Raw genomic sequence first — 20,613 nt, forward strand, 5'->3', positions numbered from 1 at the left:
TCAGCCCAAAGAGCAATCAGGGTTCCCTGCCCTGTGGGAAGTCCAAGGACCACCCACCTCCATCCAGGTCTAGTAAGGTGAGCATCCAAACTGCCTAGGCTCCCACAAAACCAATAGGTGCAGTAGGATCAAAAACCCATTGCCATTGTTCTTGGGGTCTCAGTAGTCCTCATTGTCCGCTATGTTCAGCGAGACCGGTTTTAACCCGGGCTTTTTCAGACCCAGGCCAGCTGGCCTTGGTGAGTTCCCAATAGGACATCCCCATTGTCTCAGTGTGTGGGCACACCACTCGCGGTCCTGAGTTCCTTGCTCGTGCTCTCTCTCCTGGTGCTCCTGATTTGGAATTTATTTTTAAATAATGCATAAAATATTGCATATTTATGGGCTATCACGTGATATTTCAATATATATGTGCGTGCAAGTGTGCACTATATAAACCAGGCTCGGCATGTCAGCCCCCTCAAATCACTTTTTCATTGTTGAATGAAATCCTCATAAATGTCCCAGGGCATTGCAATCACCCTCCTCCCTATTGGTTGGGAGGGTCAGCCTGATAATGTTGAGACACACCACAGGTAAAGCCAGGTGGTCCTAAGATTGTGTGGTCAACTCTGTAGGCTTCTTTTTCCCAGTCCCCCATCTCCATGTAAAAGTTCCCATTGTTCATTCTTGATACCCACTGGATCACCTTTTCTTCTGCATCGTGTGGCGCTCTTGTACCTTTATGGTAAAGCCTATACTCTTCAACATGACAGACAAAGCCCCTGATCGCCTGGCTACTGGCAACCTGTCTAGCGTGTCTCATCCCCCTCCTTGGACCTCTGCCCCTCTTATAGCCTACACTGAATTTATTTCCACTCTTTACACGGTCTCTTCAATACCCAGAATAGTGGTACTCAAACAGGGATCTTTACCTAGACCAGTGGGAACATATTCTACCTTCTCTCACAGTCCATACCTTCCCCTTTGACCTAATGTATCCTGTTTGTCCTCCGCTCCGCTAAGATGCAATTTCCTCTTCAGACTGTCTTCCTGTACCTCTCAAGTCTGGAGACATATCCCCAGCAGTACCTTTGAGTGTCACGATGCCCTGCACAGTGCATCATCATTTCCTGTTTACTTGGTGATAGTTCCCTTCTCCAGGCTGCAATCTCCTTTGTGAGCAGAGGCAGTGTTTTGCTTCCCCCAGCACTCGACACTTGGGGTACGTGTTACATAAATCAGTTATGTAATTCTTGGTAGGATCCAAAACTAGAGAACAGTCGGGGATAGGATGAGGACGTAGAAGTATAAGCGGTGCAGGATCTCTATAGTCCGGGAGTGAAAAAGGAGGGTTGAGTACATCTGGCTCCCCAAGACTTGGTAGCAGGGTAACAAACAGAATTAAGCCTTTAGGAATCACCTGGCTCTGTGCTGCAGTGAAAGGCATAGAGATATGTTAGTATAGGCTTGAAAGATACCTTAGGAATTGGTAGCATGCCTGTGTTTAGTATGCTGTTAACCCCAGAGTTATCACAGGGAAAGCCTTTAGAAATGTGTCTATAGGAGGGGATTAGAAAGAGAGTGGGGGGGGAGTCTTAAAATGACCTCATTTTACAACAGACTGAAGGAAAGCAATCCAGTTATTACAATTGGGGTGAACTAGTCCTTAAGGATCTATTAAATAAAAAATAGGAGGGGGTGCGCACGCCCTGGAGATATGCTAGCAAAAACCAAGACTCAGTGCAAGCCATGCAATGTCCCCGTGGCGGTTTGAAAGAAAATGCCCCCATAGGGAGTGGCAGTTTTAGGAGGTGTGGCTTTGTTGGAGTAGTTGTAGCCTTGTTGGAGGAAGTGTGTCACTGTGGGGGTAGGCTTTGAGGTCTCCTTGCTCAAACTATACTCAGTGTGACACATAGTTGCTTCTGCTTGCCTGAGGATTCAGATGTAGGACTCTCAGCTCCTTCTCCAGCACCCTATCTGCCTGCACTCCGCCATGTCCCTGCCATGATGATAAAGGACTAAACCTCTGAACTGTAAGCTAGCCCCAATTAAATGATTTCCTTTATCAGAGTTGACATGGTCATGGTGTCTCTTCACAGCAATAGAAACCCTAACTAACTAAGACAGCCTCCTTGGGATTAATCTGGGAAAGCATTCTTCTCTGAGATGGTGCAGGCTCTTGTCACAGTTGACAACAGACAGTGTTTGACTTGGCCTTCGGCCCCAAGTTGAAGCATTCTGGCAGAGCACAATCTGTAACTGGACATGGCTCAAGGAGTATCTGGAAAGTGGTGGTTTGCTGACATCCCAGTGGTCAGTTATCAAAGATACTTCTTCTTGTCAGTGTATTTCCAGTGCTGGTCATTTGACAGAGGCTCTTTCCATGGTTTACATAGTGTGGACTTGGCTGCTCAGTACAGGAGAGGCTCGCTATGTATGACTCTGCCTTAGTTCTTTTTCTATTGCTGTGCTAAGACTTCATGACCGAGACAGCCTATAAAATAAAGTGTTTAATTTGGGGCTAACAGATCCAGAAGGTTAGAGTTCATGACTATCATGATGAGACAGCAGCCAGCCAGGCATGGCATTGGAACAGTAGCTGAGAGCCCACATCTTGACCCTCAACTACGAGACAGAAAGATAGCTAACTAGGAGTGGCATGGGTTTTCCAAAACTCCAAATCCACCTCCAGAGACATACCTTCTCCAACAAGGCCACCTCTCTGAATCCTTCCCAAACGTTTCTACCAACTAAGGATGGAGCATTCAAGTATATGACTTATGGGGGCCATTCTCATTCAAACCACCACAGGCTGTTTACAGTTTCATTTTCAACGAAATTAAAACCTCGCTGACTCCATCTGACCAGCCAGTTCCAGAGGTCACAAGTGACTGCTGTATTGGATGGCCCATTTCTGTTGTACAGTGTTGTCCTGTGTTGTCTGCTCTCATCACTCCACAACTTCTTCATTCTGGTGCCAGACTATGTGTGTGCTCAAATCCTTACTTGTAAGGAGCCTTTCTTATCTCTGAGCATCAGTTTTATCATCTGTAAAATGGGGATGGTGATGTTAACTACTTCTGAAGTTGGGGGCTGTTATATAAAAAGTGCTTGGAATCGTGATTGACGGTCAGCATGGCAGCTCCTGAGGGCTGGAGATACCAATGTTTGTTGGTTATGTGTGCTCCCTTGCAGATACAGTCACCACTCAGTGGTTCTCGCTTCTCCTTCCACATGGAGTTGGCATCAAGCCCATGCTTCCTCCTACCCTCCACTTCCTTAGATGGATTCCTTTCAATCAAAACCCCAAAGGCAAGGGAGTCCAGACATGTTATTGGTTAGCAAACACGAACAATGGCCTAGGTATCCATGTAGATCACATTGCACTAATTGCCAGACTGTTTGCCCTAGTCCCCAGTCAGAAAATGGGGAGATTTTTTTTAAATTCAAAATCATGGTTTGTCAAGCCAGAGCGGTGACTTGTATCATAGCAGGGGCATTTGGGATTGGAAAGAGCCTGACCTGAAGAGCTCCAGTCCGGTCAACTTGATGAATTGTAGGGATCCCCCCCTCCTACATTAATCACATTCAGAGTCCACGAGTTATCTGTGAACTGTTGGCGGGGGAGAGGGGACGACAAAATGAACAATGAACCCAGAAGACTGTACATCACAGGAATTCCTTTCATTATATTTTAAAAGTCACATTTATCACTAGATTTTGTTATATAAGAAAACAATGTCATTAGTAGTGTTAGTTTCTGTTTTGGTTGGAAAACATTCCAGGACTGTCTAATCCCAAAACTGCACATGGCCATAATTTAAGATTCTAGAAGTTTTCTTTTATGATCCATAGAGACATACAACTAAGAGGAAAGATTTCATGCTTTTAGATGATCATAGTAGCACTTTGGAGGTGGAGACTGGACAATCCTAGGAGTTCAAGTTCTTTTGATGACAGAGTGAGTTTGAGGCCAATCTGGCCATCAAGACCCCGTGTCTCAACAACAGCAACATAAAGGGATGAACTTTCTCTTGACAGACATTCTATATCAAAACACTGCTTTGTAGTATTTGTAGAGTAAACATATTACATTTTCATTTATAAAAACAAACCTGGTTTGCAGCAGGATTTTGCGTTTTCTGAGCTCAGGAAGAACTACAGATAATTCTGAGGTTACAGGTCAAGGGTTTGAGACTCTCTGTTTTTTTGCTCATTTTTAAAAGTGATCTTCCTTTTCTACAGAACCTTTGCACAACTCCAACTGTGGCAGATGATGTAAGACTTGACCTTGTCTTGTTCCAGTTCCTAAAAAATAGAGTTCTCTGATAGCTGATGTGAAAGAGAGAGAGAGAGAGAGAGAGTGTGTGTGTGTGTGTAATAAACACATCATATCCATTGTCTAGGTGCTCATGGTCACTTGGGAAGGCATGGGTAGAGATGAAATGGGATTCAGGATGCCAGCAGCACTAATTCTTAAAGCTGGATGGTAGAGTGAACACTGCGAAAGCCACCGTGTGCTCAAATGCTGATCTGGCGGTAATGAGAAGGCATTAGTAATGAAGGTTAGAGGAGTCAAGTATGAAGTCTGAAGCTGTGAGATCATGAATTAGGGGGTGACCAGTGGGAATATCACAGAAGATGAGACTCCAAGAGAGTTGGCAAACAGAGTTTGGTGCTAGGATATGGAGAAAAAAGAAAAAAAAAAGGTTCATTATTTCAAAGTATCTAAGGACCATCAAGAAAATGAACTCGGAGTGGGAGAAATGGGAAGGTGGCAGAAATGGCAGTTTGGTGAGGGATAGGGTAGGTCCACATGGTGTCTTCAGTCAACGGCTGAGGCAAACGGAAAGAATCCTTAAAGTCTGGGATGAGCAGGGTGGTGGCACACACCTTTAATCCCAGCACTCAGGAGACAGAGGCAGGTGGGTATCTGTGATTTCCAAGCAAGCCTGGTGAATTCCAGGCCACACAGACCCTGTCTCGAATAAACAAACAAGCGAACAAAACCTACAAAATCTTGGAGGAATTCTGAGGTGAATGGTCAAGCTTTTAGGAATTGCCCAGAATACATTTTAAAGTAGAAGGATGGGGTGACCAGCAGAGTGCGTGGATAAGGAAATCAGAAGTAGAGAAAGGGAGGTGCTGAGGAGATGGCCTTTTTGGTACATATACTGCTTACTTTGTAACCATGAGGATCTTCATTCACATCCTTAGCACTCATATTTTTTTTCTTAAAAAAAAAAAAAGCTGGGTAATAGTGGTTGTGCTTTTAATCCTAGTACTGACATAGAGAAGCCATGGAGGAAAACACCAACACTTACCTCTTGCCTCTATATGCATATGTGCGGACACACATGGATACAGCCACACATAAAATAGAATAATGACGAATGTCATTATGACTATCCCTCCCCCCCCCCCCCCCCCCGGAGCAGGGAAGAATGAGGGAACAATCAAAGAAAGCAAGGAAGAGACAGAGTGGAGCAGAGGAAAGCCACTGAGGTTCGGTATATCTGCCTTTTCAGAAGGGGTAAACCTTCTCATTCTGGCTTCAGAACTTCTCCCCTCATACCGAAGAGCAATGGGAGGGTTCCAGTGCCTATGGCTATCGTGAGTACTAATGCCCATCGTCAAAGGACAATCTTTTCTCCTAGAATATGAAATGAGCCCATGTTAGAAATCAGGCTCTTAAAAACGAGCATGCTTTATTGCATATATTGTTTCTCATGGAGATTTCTTTCTGCCATTTTTTTTAAATAACTACCCTTGTCTCTTGACCTTCTTCAAAATAACTCAGCATTGTCTCATTTTATCTTGTAGGTACAGCAGCCTGGGGAAAGTTCTTCAGTGTGAAAACATCTATAAAGAAGGTCAACGCATGAGCTGTTCCTTTAAACTGACTAAAGTAGATTCGAGTTTTGAGCAGCACAACATTCAAATAATGGTCAAGGACACTGCTGGGAAAATTAGGCCATCCTTCAAAATAGTGTCTTTAATTTCCCGTGGTAAGTTTGCAAAGCCCCCTTGGACAGCATGGATAAAAGGTCGTTCTGTCTTTGAATGGTTAAAACAAATAATTGAAGATGATAAATTTCAGTCTGAAGATCTTCCTGGAACAAGAGACTGCATGCACACATGCTTTTCTTTGATTGATGCTTTAAGATGCAGATGAGAAATGGTATTTCTGGAACATGAGTATCACATGCTTTCTTCTCGTTGACTTAGAAACAGGCAGAGGTTTATTAGGGCAGCCAGTTGTGTGGCCAAGATTGGAACCTGGGCTCCCTGACTCAGCGATCTCGTTTCACTTTGGTACTCTGGAGAGCTGCTCTTCAGATGTTATAGTCTCTGAATAATCTTTTGGCTAGAAAGCCTTGGATGGGATACAGTGCTGGGGATTGAGTGCAGGACCTTGCAAATGCTGAGCAATGCTCTACCACTAAACGTATGCACTCACCACTGTGTTCCAATTGCGGAACTCCACATGGCACACACATGGTCTAGGACCCCCAGATCTGGTCATATTGGCTAAGTATCAACTTGTTAGAGAGGCCAGTGGTAGTTTACTTCTCTGTTACTTTGATAAAACACTGGTCCAAATCAACTTGGGGAGGAAAGGGTTTATTTGTCTTACATTTCCATGTCACGGACCATTGTTGAAGGATACTGAGGAAGGAGCTCAAGGCAGGAGACTGGAGGAAGAGACTGATGCAGAGACTGTAGATGAAGGCTGATTACTGGCTGCTCCCTTTGGCTTGCTCAGCCTATTTGGAGGTGGAATTGCTTACAGTTGCCTAGGTCCTGCCACATCAATCATCAACCAACAAAGTGCCCTACAGATATGGCTGCAGGTCTGTCTGATAGAGACACATCCTCAGTTGAGGCTTGCTCTTCCCAGGACTCCAGTTCGTTTCAATGACAAAATTAACCAGCACAAGGCTTCAACTTGAACAACCAATATTTGGTTGAGGACCTAGCGCCTCCTCTTGTCAAAGCATATAGACCCTTTTTGAGTGTTTCTTTATTTGTAAAATGGAATATATAGTCCAATTCAACTCCAAAGAATTGTAAGAACCAAAGAGCATGAGGTATCAAAAGGCGTTTTGTAAATCTCCAAAGGAAAATAATGTCAGTATGTTGGTTTGCTTGTTGCGGTAACCTATGAGGGAGCTCAGATTCTGGCTAAATGATTAATAGAAAAGAAGCATCTTTTGGCAAAGGCTTATCTAAATCTGTAAGCAAAATACTACTTACCACTCCTCCAGATAATCTTGGAAGTCAACTGTAGCAGGGGACCAAAGGCAGCCTAGTTTGTAGGCCAAGAGAGTGAGGTCAGGATAGTTTATCACATGGGGTTGGCTGAAGTAAAGTCCTCTTTTTCCTCTTACTTCTTTGGCAGACTATCTTAGGTAGGGTTTTAAGGTTTATTTTACTGGTCGTTTTGGAATTAATGGTGACATAAAGAATAATTCTTCTTGACAAGAAGTTGGCCTCTATATGTTTTCTGTTAATTACCCATTATTTTCTGTTCCTTATTCTTAAGTACAGTTCATTCCTGCAAAAGTAATATGACCTTTGAAAGCTATTGCTTTCAAAGTATTTTAGTCTTTTTTGTTTGTTTGTTTGTTTTTGTTTTTGATTTTTCGAGACAGGGTTTCTCCGTAGCTTTTTGGTTCCTGTCCTGGAACTAGCTCTTGTAGACCAGGCTGGCCTCGAACTCACAGAGATCTGCCTGCCTCTGACTCCCGAGTGCTGGGATTAAAGGCATGCGCCACAGCCCGGCAAAGTATTTTATTCTTTTTTTTTTTTTTTTTTTTTTTTGGTTTTTCAAGACAGGGTTTCTCTGTGGCTTTGGAGCCTGTCCTGTGTCCTGGCACTAGCTCTGTAGACCAGGCTGGTCTCGAACTCACAGAGATCCGCCTGCCTCTGCCTCCCGAGTGCTGGGATTAAAGGCGTGCGCCACCATCGCCCGGTTGGGATTCTAATCATCATTATCATCGTACACGCACAGTAGTGCTAAGTATATTCATATTGTACAGCAGATCTCTATAAGAGATTTTTCTTTTCTTTTCTTTTCTTTTCTTTTCTTTTCTTTTCTTTTCTTTTCTTTTCTTGTTTTGAGACAGAATTTCTCTATATAAAAGTCCTGGCTGTCCTGGAACTCGGTCTGTAGACCAGGCTGGCCTCGAACTTGCAGAGACCCACTTGCCTCCACTTCCAAAGTGCTGGGATTAAAGGTGTGTGCCACCACTGCCCAGCATCTATAAGTTTTTCGTCATGCACAAGTGAAATTCTACCTTTTAAGCAGGAGTTCTGCTTCCCTCCAGCTCTTGGCAGCACGCCTCTGCAGTCGGTTCCTTTGACTACAGCTCCCTTAGTATTTCATAGGAGCAGGATCAATGTACTCCTCTTGGTTTAGGTCAGCTTGCTTCGCTTAACAAAATGTTCTCAAAGCACAGACACGTTACAGCCTGTAGTGGAGAGCAGGCTATTTTTTTAAAATCATGATCTTGGAGTGGCATCAGCGAGGGAGAGCTCGAGAAGCCTCTGATACCTAGTATTTTCTTACCCATGTGGTGGAAGTACCTGTGCATCCAAGAACTCATTTTCTCTATCCTCTGGTCCTGGTTCTGCTTGGACCATTTTCTGACTAGACTCAGATCAGAGTTCATGTCATTTACCAGATAACCCCAAAGGCTCTTCTTAAATTCATTTTACTGGGCAGTTTTAAATACACTTCCTCTGCTAATTGTGGGTAATCAGAAATTCTCAAACTCTATATCAGATCATGTGAGGCCATTAAAAGCCATCAGCCCTATTTTGATTTCACTTTGTGAACCTTCATTATCCAGTTTACATATATAATCATATCTTATATACACATAATTAAATGAACTTGTAGAAACTAATTTTCTTTCTTCTATCTTTCAGTGAAACCTGGTCCTCCACATATTAAACATCTTTTCTTCAAAAATGATGTCTTATTTGTGCAGTGGAAGAATCCTCAGAATTTTAGCAGCAAATGCTTATCTTCTGAAGTGGATGTCAAAAACAGTCAAAATGGACTACATTCTCCTTTCTCTGTAAGTTTGGTTAGATGAGAGGTGTTTTATGGAGTGTTTTCTTTTACTAAGATAATGAAATGTGGCTCTTAACATTTGTCAGCAGATAATAAAAAATTAAAAATAAGGCATAGTGCAAGTTTTGAAGGTTTACAGAAGTATTGGGTGCAGGGTTTAAATTGCTTAAAACATCGCTATTATCTGCCATGTAGCAGACACTTTTGCTTGCTACAGCAATGAAAATAACAGTTGATAAACATCTCTCGCTCTCTCCTTTACCTCATGGAGATTGCTGGTTGAAAATAAGTATGTGACTTAGTCAACTAATTTCACAGTGTATTATGAAGGAAAAGCAAATGGGCTGATAAGTAGAAGGACTAGAAGGAAATATTAGGTAGGGAAGTCACAAGAAAAATGGTATTTGAGATGAGAGCAGAGTGCTTAGCAGGAGCTAGCTGTGTGAGGAATTGGGGTTAGAAGGGGCAGCAGATGAAAGAAAACTCGAGTCAAGAGTGGGCTTGATGTGGTTGAGAACGGAGGGAGAGGGCGTGGCCAGAACAAGACAGGAGCAGTGTTTCAGCAATAGGCAGAGACAAAACCGTGCAGGTGTGTAGAGGCCGTAGGGAGGACACTCTGTTTTCTTGGAGTTTGTGGCAGGAATGTAGTCAAATTGAAATAGTCAGTGCTTGTTGGATTACACTCATATCTGCCGTCCAAAAACCGATGCAAAACATACAAATTGAAAGTCTCTGTGGGGCCTTCATCAGAATATGGTGTAACTTTAGGGCATCGGTCCCATTATTTGTTTTATAGATTCTTGTGAGGACTTTGTTGCTTTGCTTAGAAAATTTCAGTTGGAGTGGGGAGGCTGGCCTGATTGCTCAGTGGTTTGCTGCTAAGCCTTATGAGCTGTGGGAACCACAGGAATGGAAGGAGAGAAGCAATTCCTGCAAAGTTTTCCTCTGACCTCCCCATGTGTGCCATATCAGTCACACACCCACACACATGCACATATGCCCAGGTACACACTAAATGTAATAACTAAAAACCCGTTGTAGGTCCAGATTTAAAGCCAGACCATCCTAGGTGTGTGTTTCCATAAGGTGGCGCCTCAAGACCATGACAGTACCTTGCTCTCTTTGCTACTGGTCGGGGTCCTTTGTGCATGTTTATTTTAGAAGGTCTGTACTAAACTGTGTTAGATTGCTTTTAGAGGAACCCAGTATCTTGCATGTGGCTAAAAGTTCTGGGTCCACTTGTTTTCGTTCACTATGGAACTCTCCAAATGCTTACTAAAATAAGTCAATGTTGACATTCTCTAACTCCATAGGGAGAGCCCAGCTCCACAGCAGGACAGAGCCCTTCAGGGCGTTTGCAAATGAAGCCATGTAATAATGTTCAGTCCTTGTGAGTGTTAGAAAGCATCGTGTCCCCATGCGAAAAGAAATTATTTCTGGGGACGGGGAGGGGAGAATGTTGGGATTGAAAGCAAAGTGAGTATTTAGAACACTCCAGCCTTTACTCTCCCCTGGTGCTTCTGTGGGAAATGCCAAAACAAGTACTGCTTCTCTGAACTCATTTGCTTTCTAAAGCCTGACCACACTTAGGCCTCTTCTCTCCGCTGAAAGTAAGCAACAGATAGCAGGTCGTGTCGACTTCATTCTGTCCTTGCTACAAACAACTTATATCCACCAAATGGTGACTATTTAGGCTTATTACTAAGTACTTTCTCTCAGTTCTCTCATTTAGAGATCACACTAAGCCTAGGGACCTATGTCCCGTTATTTGATCCCTGCCTCACATTGGGAAAGTTTTGTTACACCTAAGGCCATATTTCTAGTAAAAGAATCACGATTTAAGCAAAAGGGGCTAGAGGGATGGTCCAGTTGTTAAGAGAACTGGCTGCTTTGCTGGAAGACTTGGCTTTGATTCTCAGTTCCTACATGGTGGCCCAAGACTGACTGTAACTTCAGTTCTAGGGATTTGATGCCATCTTCTGGCCTCAGAGGGCACCATGTAGCATACATGCCAGCAAAATGCTCATGTGTAATATAAAAACTCAAAGAGATTGAAGCAAAAGTCTTAACCCCAATTTGTGTTTTTAGCCCCTGGAGACCACCTTAATACTTCTCTTAACACTAATACCTACCATTTATTAGCTGTCTAGAACATACTACAGAGACACTGGTCTAAGGGCGTCTGATGGACTAGTTCGTAATAACCCATGACGCTAGTAGTATGGGAACCTGTATTTTTGAGAAACCAAGGTTGAAGAACTTTCACACAACTTGTAAGTCAGTATGAACTCAGAGGCCAGTCTCTGTGTCTTTGACTTAGCCCAAGATTATTTGGTACAATACTATGTACAAATCATCAATAAATGAGGGCTAAGTCTATATCTTAGTAGTAGAACCCTTGCCTAGCATGCTTGAGGTCCTAGGTTCAATCCCTGGTCCTTAAAAAACATACTAATTAAAATCTTGTTGAATTAATAAATATTAAGAAATATGTCACTTCTGAACTAAAGAAACCATGTATGCTGTGGATGTTATATACATAGACCGGCCTGTAGTCTCTCTGGAATGACTCTGTTTGTGCTTGAGTTTAATGTTTCCTTCAAGCAGATGTTCACCAGCTGCTTCCACCCTAGAATGACATCAGCTCTTTGTGTGCAAAGTTTGAGCTTTGCTGATGAGACCCTTCTTTTTCTTTCGGACAGACTACTTGAGGAGTCATAGTTGTCTGTTGGAGTTGCAGGTCTGGGAATGGGTAAACTGGATCATGGGCTCCTACCATCACACTGGGGGCTGTTATATTCAGAGACAGCTTGGAACAGAATCGTGAAATAAGATAGGAATTGTTTTCTTATCCCCACTCCTTCCTAGACAACTGTCTACTTGGTGTTCTGTGCCCTCGTTTTCCTCGTCTCAGAGACAGCAGCAGCTGCTGACCTATAGATGAGGATTTCCAGTGAAATGAGAGCCTAGACTTAATCTACACAGTGATTTGCTGACTTTAGTATTCGTATGTTTGGGAAATGGTCCAGGAAAGAAGTGACATCAGTCTACAGCTTGATCCCTCAAGTGGCACTTGACACTTGTCATTTCCCAGAAGGCCAGTGGTTCCAGAAATAGGACACTGAGGCTACCTGCATTTTCTCTGCCTGTGTATGCACTACTGGAATGATACGCTTTTCTCGTTCTGTTGGCCTTTTAGCTCTTCAGAAATGCTGGTATGGACTATTTAGTGAATGACATTGAGAGCCAAAGTTAATGGAGGTATGTTGTGGTCCTTGCACCATGTTTAAATGTTTCTTTGACAGGGGCTGGAGAGATGGCTCACAGTGATTAAGAGTACTGGCTGCTCTTGCAGAGGCCTGGGGCTCACAACCATCTGTAACTCCAGTTCCAGGAAATCCCACACCCTCACATAGACACGCATGCAGACAAAACACCAATGCACACAAAATGAAAGTAAATTATTGGAACTTTGTAAAATGTTTGTTGACCTAAGTTGGACTGTTAAGACTAAGCAACAGATTTTCATGCTTGATTTGTTTGACTGTTGTTGAAGAATTCAAATTCATATCTTAGGTATTCAACAAGGAAGATGAGTGTCTTAAAAATTAGTGGTGGAGGGCTAAAGAAATGGCTCAGTGATACAGCCCACCTATTGCTCTTGTAGAGAACCTGTGCTCAGGGATGAAGAGATGGCTCAGCTGTTAAAGGCTAGGCTCACAACCATAAATATAAAGAGAACCTGTGTTCAGTTTCCACCACCCACATGGTAGGGATCAGAACTGTCGAAACTTCTAGAGAATCCAATGCTCTCTTCTGACTTCTGCCTATATATGTGCACATACATCCATTCAGATAAACACATTAAATAAACAATTTTAAATATTTTTGTAACAATATAATTCACTCTAGAAAAATATTGCATAAGTCATAATATACATGTCAGTGATTTTTATAAGTGATTTTTATTTATTTGAGTTTTTGCTTTGTTTTTGTTTTTAGGAAAGAGAGTCTCATAGAGCTTGTCTCAAGCTCACTGTGTAGCTAAAGCTGGCCTTGAACTGCTGGCCCTCCAGCCTCTGCCTTCCAAGTGTTGAAATTATAGGCATGTGCTTCTGCAGACAGCTTTTTTTATTTATTTATTATGTATACAATATTCTGTGTGTATGCCTGAAGGCCAGAAGAGGGCGCCGGACCTCTTTACAGATGGTTGTGAGCCCCCATGTGGTTGCTGGGAATTGAACTCAGGACCTTTGGAAGAGCAGGCAATGCTCTTAACCACTGAGCCATCTCTCCAGCCCCCCTGCAGACAGCTTTAGAAATGAGTTTTACAAATTACCTTTCACCTATATAGCCAACACCGCAAAAGCCCCTCCTTATCTATTCTAGGTGCTATACCCCGAAAGGAAAACTATGATCAGGACTTCTAATCGTGTAGATTGGTTTTGTTGCTACTATTTAAACTTTCTCAGGCATTCTAGCCATGTCTTGAGGGCTGAGAGGAGACTAGCTTACCCAGGGGGTTGAGATCACCCCCAGGAAATGGAACAAGTTTATGTCTCTGTATGTCTCTTTCTCTCTCTCAATCAGTGACTATTTGGACAGCAACTATGTTCACCATTATACCGTCAATGCCACAGCATATTTTCTGTGGGTTTGTCATCTTTGATTCAACATAAAGTTTACAAGACTTTCCCAGTACATGTAGATGGTTAATTTTCATCGTGTGCATCCCATTGTGCAACTGTATCACTTTTTACTAATGGAGTTTCTCATTGACTTGGCAAATTTCCAGTTTAAACTACAATGAATAGTGGTTTACAGACATTTGCATACCTGTCTCCTGGTGCATAAGTGCATAACTCTCTGTGGGCATGCCTCCATTTATGTGGGGGGTGGGATGTCCAAAGGTTACAGATGATTGACTCTATAGAAAATGACAGTTTTCCTAAATGTTTGTGCCAATTTGCACATTTAGCAGAAATTGAGAGTTGCAGGCACCTTGTGACCCATCAACATTTAATAGTTTCTAGGAGGTGTGTGTGTGTTATTTCTACTTCATTTGCACTTCCCTGATGTCCAATGAAGTTAAGAACTTTTTCTTACTTATTGCCCATGTACATATTTTCTTGTGAATTTCCTCTTCAGGTCATTTTCCAATTATTGAGCTGTCTTTCATTAATATTTAGAGGAAGAATATATTCACAGCCTTCGTTAGGGTTTATACAATATGTTTTCTTCTTCTTTACGTTGCCTGCTTGTTTCCTTAGTAGGTTGTGGTTTTTTTCAGTGTTAACGTTTTATAAAATATTTCTTTATGGTTCATAGGTGCTGCTTGACACGTCTTTTTCTCTTTCAAAGCTATAAAGATGGGTCCACTGATGGCGTGCTATATTTATGTGTTTATGTCTGTTCATTTATTTTTTCTCCTCTCACTTATGTGCGGTGTGGGTGTGTGTTTGCATGTGTGCGGAGGCTCAAGGTTGACTTTGAGAGTCCGCCATTATCATGCCTCAACTTTCTTCACTGAAAATGATATGATCTCTCAATCAAACATTGATATAGCTAGCCTTCAGCTTGCTATGGGCAATCCTCTGCCTCACTGCTACAGCTAGTCTCCAGATTGCTATGGGCAATCCTCTTGTCTCCATCTTTCTGGAGCTGGATTTACAGGTGAACGCCACACCCACCCACCCAATATTACATATGTGCCCTACTGCTCTGAACTCTAGTCCTTGTGCCTGCACGGTGGGCATTTAGCCACTGAGCTGTCTCCACGGTCCCTTTGTTCGTTTACTTGACTTTCCATAGGTCCATTTGCAGCACACTTGAAATTGGTCTTGTGAACGGTGTGAGGTAGAGGGAAAGACTTTTTTATTCGCAGGGATATGTAATATACACAGCACTGCTTATTTCTCCACGGAATGTTTCTCTTTTATTTCTTTAAATTTTGCATCATTTTTATTTATGTGGTGTGTGTGTGTGTGTGTGTGTGTCTATACGGGTATGTGCATATGAATGAAGGTGCCAGACGAAGCCAGAGGTGTTAGATTTCCTGTAACGGGAGTTGTAGACTGTTGTGACCTGCCTAACATGGGTGCTGAAAATCAAACTTTGGTCCTCTGGAAGACAAGCAAGTTCTCTTAGCTTGACACATCGCTGCAGCCCACATGATCTTGTAATAGGATGCGAGGAAAGCCTGTTAGAAGTGGCATAAAGAAAAGGCATAAAACATTTTTTTTTTAATTTTGGAACTATTTTTTTTCAAGGTTGAAGAGGACAAATGCCAGAATTCAGAATTCGATCAAAACATGGAGGTCAGTTTATTCAGCTTTTCTTATCTGGGCTTAGACACCAAGTAACGGGGGTGGGGCAGGTCAGGAACAGCATAAATTTGAAATGCTTAGTGAAAAGCAAACTGTTTTGTTCTGGGGATTATTGCCAATGTTTTTCAGGAGTCAAAGTCAGATCATCTGAATTGTAACCCAGGTCTTAATCACATACAGAACATGACCAATGACTATCATTCAATAGCAGAGCTAAGGGGAGTTAACTGATGATATTTTTGTGCGTTTCTGCTTTGTCTCAAAGGGTGCAGGCTGTTTCATCCTCCCTGGTGTTCTTGCTGACACTGTCTACACCGTCAGAGTAAGAGTCAAAACAAACAGGTTATGCTTTGATGACAACTACCTGTGGAGTAACTGGAGCGAAGCCCTGAGCATCGGTAAGAGAAGACAGTGCCATTACAGGCTAAAACACTGATGGCGGGAAACTCAGTTGAAACACAAAATAGATTGGGAAAGGGGTTGCCATTCTTTCTTGATGCCAGAGAGCATTTAAAATGCACAGTTCCTTTCCATCTAATTGTTATCCAATCGCCCAGGGTTGATAGACAGCATACAGTTCTTTGGAAGACCATGATCCATAGGGTGTTATCCTCACCTCTGCCCCATCTCCATCTTTATCAGAAACCCAAACAAAAACACAGAAGCCAAGCACCATCAAATTTTCAGGTTGTACCAGGCCAGAGGACTGTCCTGTATGCTAGTTGATAGGCTCAGGAGGGTAGCAATGAGCTTGGGGGTATTTAATAGAGGTAAGCCTTGTTAGTGGCTATGCTGAGTAGGCCATGCTCAAATAAAGCATGAGAAAGACCTATTTGAGTTGGGTGCCAGAGAAAAATGCATGCACAGTCTTGGCTAACAGTGCTGGTGTAGCTCACACATCAAGGTAGTGTTGCAGGGTGGGGCATCCGTGGTTCATCCCCATCAGAAATATGAAGTCAGGCTAAGGACATAGCTCATCTGCATAGCTCATCTGGTAAAGTGCTTGCCGAGTAAGCATGAGGACCTAAGTTCAATCCCTAGCACCTCCTTAGAAAAAGCTTAGCATGGGTGTATACACATGTAATCCCAGTACTCAGGGGGTAGGGGCAAGAGGATTTCTGAAGCTTGCTTGCCAGCTAATCTAGTTGAATTGGTGAGCTCCAGGTTTAGGAAGGGACTCCGTCTTTAAAAATAAGGCAGAAAGAAAGAGGAAGATACCTGACATTAACTCTGGTTTTTACTTACTTACATGCAAACACACACACACTCACACACACACACACACACACACACAGAGAGAGAGAGAGAGAGAGAGAGAGAGAGAGAGAGAGAGAGAGTTAGAGAGTTTGTGGCAACACCTTTCCGAATTTGTGTGTGGAGCATCACATTGTAAGAGATACAATGACTGCCTGGAATCTGTCGTTGGAAGGGTAATGAGGGTACTGAAGAACCTCAAACTCAATAGGGAACTGTACATGGAGTAAATTTGAGAAGATAGAACTGTTAAATTCTTAAATTCAAGGCATTGCTGGGTAGAAGAGGAAATTGGCTTTTCTTTTGGTGGCCACTAGGGGCAATATAAAACCAACATGAGACTTTTTCAAAGGTTGAGTTTGATTTTGTTGGTGGTGGTGGTGGTTTTTTTTTTTTTTTTGGTTTTTCGGGACAGGGTTTCTCTGTAGCTTTGGAGCCAGTCCTGGAACTAGCTCTTTAGACCAGGCTGGTCTCGAACTCACAGAAATTCGCCTGCCCCTGCCTCCTGAGTGCTGGGATTAATTAAAGGCATGTGCCACCACTGCCTGGCTTTAAAGTGTTAAAAGAGTTAGAGGAATGGGCTTTTGGAGAATGTCACCCCCTATTCATTGAGAGACGCAACAAGCTGTGTGTCAGATGTGGTCGAGTTAGTTATCTGCTGTTACAGAACAAAGTACACCAACATTATCTAAGGATGGCAGCTAAGAGCTATAATTCCAGTACTCAAGGGCTTTGGGCAGGAAGATTGGCATGTTTGCGGCCAACCATGGCTGCATAGTGAATCATTAATCAGCCTGGGCTACAGTATGAAGCTCTGTCTCAGTAATAAAAAAAATCATAAAAACAAAGTAAATGACACCAAAGTTCAATAGCTTATAATTGCAGACACCTACCAACCACATACCGGTTTCTCAAGGTCAGGAGACTAGTGTAGTTTTAGTTTGTTTATTTGGTTTTTGGATTTTTGAGACAGGGTTTCTCTGTAGCTTTGGAGCCTGTACTGGAACTAGCTCTGTAGACCAGGCTGGCCTCGAACTCACAAAGATAAGCCTGCCTCTGCCTCCCGAGTGCTGGGATTAAAGGTGTGCGCCACCACCACCTGGCTAAGAGTCTAGTGGAGTTTAGCTAGAGGTTTCACAAGGGTGGCATCAGGACTGCAAGTGGTATTGTAATCTCATCCAAAGGCATGGCAGGGACTGAAGAGTCCGCTTCTAGGTATACTGAAGGGGAAAAAAGAAGAAGAGGATGCGCAGAAAGCTGCTAGGGGGAAAGTCATATGAAGATGAAGGAAGATACTGGAGTAAGGTAGCCACAACCAAGAAACTCCAAAGACAGCTACCAGAAGCTGGAGAAAAGTGGGAGACTGTTTTCTATAGCCTTCAGAAAGGAGCATGGCTTTGCCAGTATCTTGAATTTGAACTTCTTATCTCCTGAACCATGAAAAAAAAGTTTTGTTTTTTCAAGTATCTAGCTTTCTGTAATCTGCAGTGGGAATCTAATAGAAATATATGTTTTTAGTTCCCTGTCCCCTTAGGCCTCTCTACAGGGTTCCCTTCTGACATAGAAATAGGCTCCCCCAGGTGAGCAATCCTAGCAAGAAAGGATTTATAAGAGAACTGTCATTATAAAAATAAAAGCTGTGGTTTCCCCGGGGGGGGGGGCACAGCATCAGAAACGCTGCAGGTCCCCGAGTGGCAGTAGTGGGCAGTGGATCCTGAGACCATGGCGGGCCACAGAAGCAGTCAGTCCCAGGCAGGGAGACTGAGATGGCTAGGCACGCCATGCAGAGAAAGTGGGTATTTATCTAGTGGGTTATGGAAGGAAAGGGAAAGGAGAAGGGGAAAGAGCAGAAAGAGGGAGGGAGGGAGGGAGGGAGAGAGAGAGAGAGACAGAGAGAGAGAGACAGAGAGAGAGAGGGGGGGGGAGAGAAGAGGAGCCACAGCAGCAGCTACTTCTTGGGAAAGAGACAGAAAGGAAGGGGCTAAGACTGGAAGCAAAAGGAAGATCCACCTGCCTTAGTGGTAGAGGTGGGGAAGGTAGTGGGAGGGGCTTGTCTCTTAAAGGGATAGGACAGACCATTATGAGAACAGCCTTGTAAAAACTATGGTCCGTCATCACTTATCTTGAAAATGAGAGACCAGCACTGGTGCTGTTTTGTTATTTAGAAGAAAGTCAATCAGTGCAACCCATGTCTAGACAGGGGATTGTATGATCACTGGGAGGCAGGAATCATTTAGGGTCATTTTTGAAGTTCCCTAAGACAAGGATATTAGGTCCTGATGATGCTTTCTAGAATCCCATGCCCTTGTGTTGAACATAGAAATATATAATTAGCTTTCCATGTTTTAGGTGTAGAAAAACAAAGTTTGGAATTGGACAGTTCTATGTTTGAAGCCTGCCTGAGTCTTATCCCTGCATAGTTCTGCAATAATATTGTCTAACAGATAGAATAGCTCAGAGATAAATATGTCAGAGCACCTGATATGGTACTAGACATATAAGGGAGGCACTCTTTAAGAATCATAGTGGTAGTAGTTGTTAGGATTTATTTAAGTATTCAATAGTGGCAGTAAGAAAGTATGATAGTAAGTCTTTAAGTAGATAGTAATAAAGGGCAGTCAAGCTTGGTGGTAGTGGTGCACACCTCTTCCCAGCACTTGGGAGGCACAGGCAGGCAGATCTCTGTGAATTTAAGGCTGGCCTGATCTACAAAGTGAGTTCCCGGATAGCCAGGGCTACACAGAGAAACCCTGCCTTGAAAATCCCCCCCCCAAAAAAAAAGAAAAGAAAGAAAGAAGAAACAAGAAAAGAAAGGAGAAAGAAGAAAAAGAAAGGAAGGAAGAAAAAAGAAAGGACAGTCATTGTCAGATATGCAGTCTTTTATTTAATACTGTCTAAAACAGGTTAAGATGCCCTGGTTGCTAACAGTCCTTAAGGTACTTGCTCATCTTGAAAGCTCAGGCACCAGAACAGGATAATTTTTCAAACTATTAAGATAATTGAAGAATTTGGGGGAAAAATGGGTTGTGACATAGGAAAGAAATAGCAAATGGAATTGTTGCCTGGCTCATTACAAAAAAGAACTTGTAGTTCTCATGTCTTTGTGCTTAACTTTCTATTCTGTAGGCAAGGAGTCGAACTCCACATTCTACATAACGATGTTACTCATCATTCCGGTCATTGTTGCAGGTGCGATCATTGTCCTTCTTCTTTACCTGAAAAGGTAAGCCGCTGCCCAGGCAGATTTTACAGTTCCTGCTAGCCTGTGTGTTATGCTTATTACTCTTCATGATGGTGTATTGTTGGCCGCAACAATTTTTGCACAATTGCAATCAGACATGACTTATGCTGAAATGATGGGCAAATCATCATGCCCATTTTGTGGTAAAGGAAGCATCGAGTGAGTTTCCCACAGCACTGCTTTGGCATGGCTTTCTGTGTACATGCCTAGAATTGCTAAAGACACCTGTGCTATTTTCATTGACTCTCTTCAGTACCTGCTTTATCCACAGTTAGTTGGCAACTCTTGGAATGAGCTTTTAGAAATAGGGGATTAAGGGGGCTCGCAAGACATCTCACTGGGTAAAGGCACTTTCTGAATAAGCTTGGTGATGTAAGCTTGATCCCTGGAACCCATGTCAGTGTTTAAGGAAAGAATAATTTCCACAGCATTGTCTTGTGCACATAGAAAGATCACAAGTGACACATGTAAAGTGGTACCCACATGTGTGCTCCCTCCAAAACTCCATGCACAATTTAAAAAAAAGAAGAACTTGGGTCTGGGAGTGGAGCTTGGTGGTAGGACACATAGTTAGCATGTTTGAGACTCTGGTTCAATTTCCAGCACTAACAGAAAAGGAAAATAAGAAAAGAAATCTATTGCTAATAAAATGACAGTCGTTAATGAAAGGCAGGAAAGAGAACTCTGCCAGATTATCACTAATATATGCTACTCATTCTTTTTTTTTT

The 20,613-nt window shown here is 42.8% G+C and overlaps 1 protein-coding gene across 1 annotated transcript in view; it reads left to right on the plus strand.

Moving 5' to 3' along the window:
- Il13ra1 (interleukin 13 receptor subunit alpha 1) overlaps nucleotides 1–20,613 on the plus strand; it is a 63,012-nt gene that overhangs the window by 23,813 nt on the left and 18,586 nt on the right. Inside the window, exons 5-9 of the mRNA XM_050121893.1 lie at nucleotides 5,806–5,990; nucleotides 8,917–9,068; nucleotides 15,334–15,381; nucleotides 15,656–15,788; nucleotides 19,771–19,867. Of these exons, the coding sequence (XP_049977850.1) occupies nucleotides 5,806–5,990; nucleotides 8,917–9,068; nucleotides 15,334–15,381; nucleotides 15,656–15,788; nucleotides 19,771–19,867 (615 nt within the window). The remainder of the gene's footprint in view (nucleotides 1–5,805; nucleotides 5,991–8,916; nucleotides 9,069–15,333; nucleotides 15,382–15,655; nucleotides 15,789–19,770; nucleotides 19,868–20,613) is intronic.

The sequence above is a fragment of the Alexandromys fortis genome, unplaced genomic scaffold (genome assembly GCF_014885135.2).
Source record: "Alexandromys fortis isolate MF-2015 unplaced genomic scaffold, M_Fortis_MF-2015_v1.1 scaffold_189, whole genome shotgun sequence".
NCBI lineage: Eukaryota > Metazoa > Chordata > Mammalia > Rodentia > Cricetidae > Alexandromys > Alexandromys fortis.